The sequence below is a fragment of the Triticum aestivum genome, chromosome 4D (genome assembly GCF_018294505.1).
Source record: "Triticum aestivum cultivar Chinese Spring chromosome 4D, IWGSC CS RefSeq v2.1, whole genome shotgun sequence".
Taxonomy (NCBI): Eukaryota; Viridiplantae; Streptophyta; class Magnoliopsida; order Poales; family Poaceae; genus Triticum; species Triticum aestivum.
The window spans coordinates 394,952,374-394,954,693 of record NC_057805.1 but is presented as its reverse complement, the minus strand read 5'-3'; the positions used below and the strand labels follow the sequence as shown (position 1 = coordinate 394,954,693).

General features: G+C 57.5%; 1 protein-coding gene across 1 annotated transcript; it reads left to right on the top strand.

Annotated features, from left to right (window-relative positions):
* Window positions 1–311: 311 nt before the first annotated feature.
* LOC123100121 (uncharacterized) lies at window positions 312–1,064 on the top strand (the record flags this gene model as incomplete). Its single annotated transcript, XM_044522099.1, has 1 exon — window positions 312–1,064. A coding segment is annotated over one exon (753 nt), but the record flags the coding sequence as incomplete, so codon positions are not given.
* Window positions 1,065–2,320: the final 1,256 nt, after the last annotated feature.

The window sequence follows — 2,320 nt, the reverse complement described above, 5'->3', positions numbered from 1 at the left end:
TCGTCCTCACCTCTCCCAAGGGCGACAAACTCAGATACACACTGCAAATTCATTTTGCCGCCTCCAACAATGTGGCCGAGTACGAGGCGCTCATACACGGGCTCCGGCTAGCCAAAGAGCTCGGCATACGCCGGATCCTGTGCTATGGCGACTCGGATTTGGTAGTCCAGCAGTCATCCGGCGACTGGGACGCCAAGGACGCAAACATGGCGAGCTATCGATTCCTCGTCCAGCAAATCAGCGGATACTTTGAAGGATGCGAGTTCCTCCACGTGCCACGGGCCGACAACGAGCAAGCAGATGCCCTGGCACGGATCGGCTCCACCCGACAAGCTATACCAACCGGCGTCTCTCTCCAACGCCTCCTCAAACCGTCTGTCAAGCCGTCTCCAGAATCAGACTCCATCTTCGTACCGCCTGCCCCTGATGCAGTCGGATCCGACTTGGGGAACCCAGCAGGCGGCTCGGGGACTTCGACAGGCGGCCCGGGGACTGCCGTAGTCGCACCCGGCTCGGGGACTTCAGAACCCGGCCCGGGGACTGCAGCAGTCGGCCCGGGGACTGCAACGACACAACAGGCGGTGGCCGACTCCAACTCTTCACCACCCAACCCACCCACCCGGGTCACGGTAGCCGTATTGACAATAGAAGAAGTCACAGCTCCATCATGGGCCCAGCCCATCCTCAACTTCCTAGTAAACAGAGAGCTGCCGACTGATGAGATCTCGGCAAGACAAGTTCAACGCCGAGCCGGAGCATACACAATAATAAACAGAGAACTTGTTAAGCGTAGCGTCACTGGAGTCTTCCAGCGCTGCGTCGAGCCAGAGAAGGGCATAGCAATCCTCAAGGATATCCACCAAGGCGAATGCGGCCACCACGCGGCCTCAAGATCACTTGTCGCCAAAGCTTTCCGCCATGGTTTCTTCTGGCCGACTGCTTTGGAAGACGCCAAGGAATTAGTCAAATGCTGCAAAGGGTGCCAAGTCTTCAGCTCCAAGCAACACCTGCCGGCTTCTGCACTCAAGACCATCCCCCTCACCTGGCCCTTTGCCGTCTGGGGGCTGGACATGGTGGGCCCATTCAAGACGGCGCGCGGCGGCATGACACATCTGCTTGTCGCCGTGGACAAATTCACCAAGTGGATTGAAGCGAAGCCAATCAAGAAGCTGAACGGGCCGACTGCCGTGACATTCATCGCAGATATCACCACCCGGTATGGTATACCACACAGCATCATCACCGACAACGGCACGAATTTTGCCAAGGGAGCACTGGCACGTTTCTGCGCGACACAGGGCATCCGACTGGACTTAGCGTCCGTTGCCCACCCGCAGTCAAACGGCCAGGTCGAGCGAGCAAACGGCCTCATCCTCTCCGGCATCAAGCCCCGACTGGTCGTACCACTGGAGCGTTCGGCCGGCTGCTGGCTCGATGAGCTGCCGGCTGTCCTCTGGAGTCTGCGTACTACCCCGAACAAGTCAACCGGCTTCACTCCTTTCTTCCTTGTATATGGTGCCGAGGCTGTCATCCCAACTGACATCGAGTTCGACTCGCCTCGGGTCACCATGTACACGGAGGCGGAGGCCAAGGAAGCGCGAGAAGACGGTGTCGACCTGCTGGAAGAGGGCCGGCTGTTAGCACTCAGCCGGTCCGCCATCTACCAGCAGGGTTTGCGCCGTTACCACAACCGGAAGGTCAAGCCAAGATCCTTCCAAGAAGGCGATCTTGTGCTCCGGCTGATCCAGCGAACAGCCGGCCAGCACAAGCTCTCGGCCCCTTGGGAAGGCCCATTCGTCATCAGCAAGGCCCTAGGCAACGACTCCTACTACCTGATCGACGCACAGAAGCCGAAGGCACGCAAGAGGGATGATTCCGGCAAGGAGTCGGAACGACCATGGAACGCCAATCTCCTGAGAAGATTTTACAGTTAAAAGCAGTATGTACCACGCTACCTTTTGTATTAACTACAAGACAACGGGCCCCCCGAGGCGCACTCGGGGACTACCCTCTTTTATCTATGAATGACGAGTGTCATACCTATGAATGTACTATTACATTTGATTTTCTGTCCGGCACCGGGTTCGACCAGTCGGCCCGGGGACTTGCCGCCTTGAGTTATATTAAAGTTCTACCTGCAGTCAGACAAGTAGTGTGCCGGCACCCGAGCCCTCTCTTATTGAAAGTCGCAGCTCGAAGAACCGACTGTCCGACTGGCAAGAGCCAAAGGCAGGAAAGGATGCCCACACGAAAAACGGCTAAGGACTAACGAACCTATATAACACAAGCCGGCCTCCCACCACGCCTACTGGCTGACAGA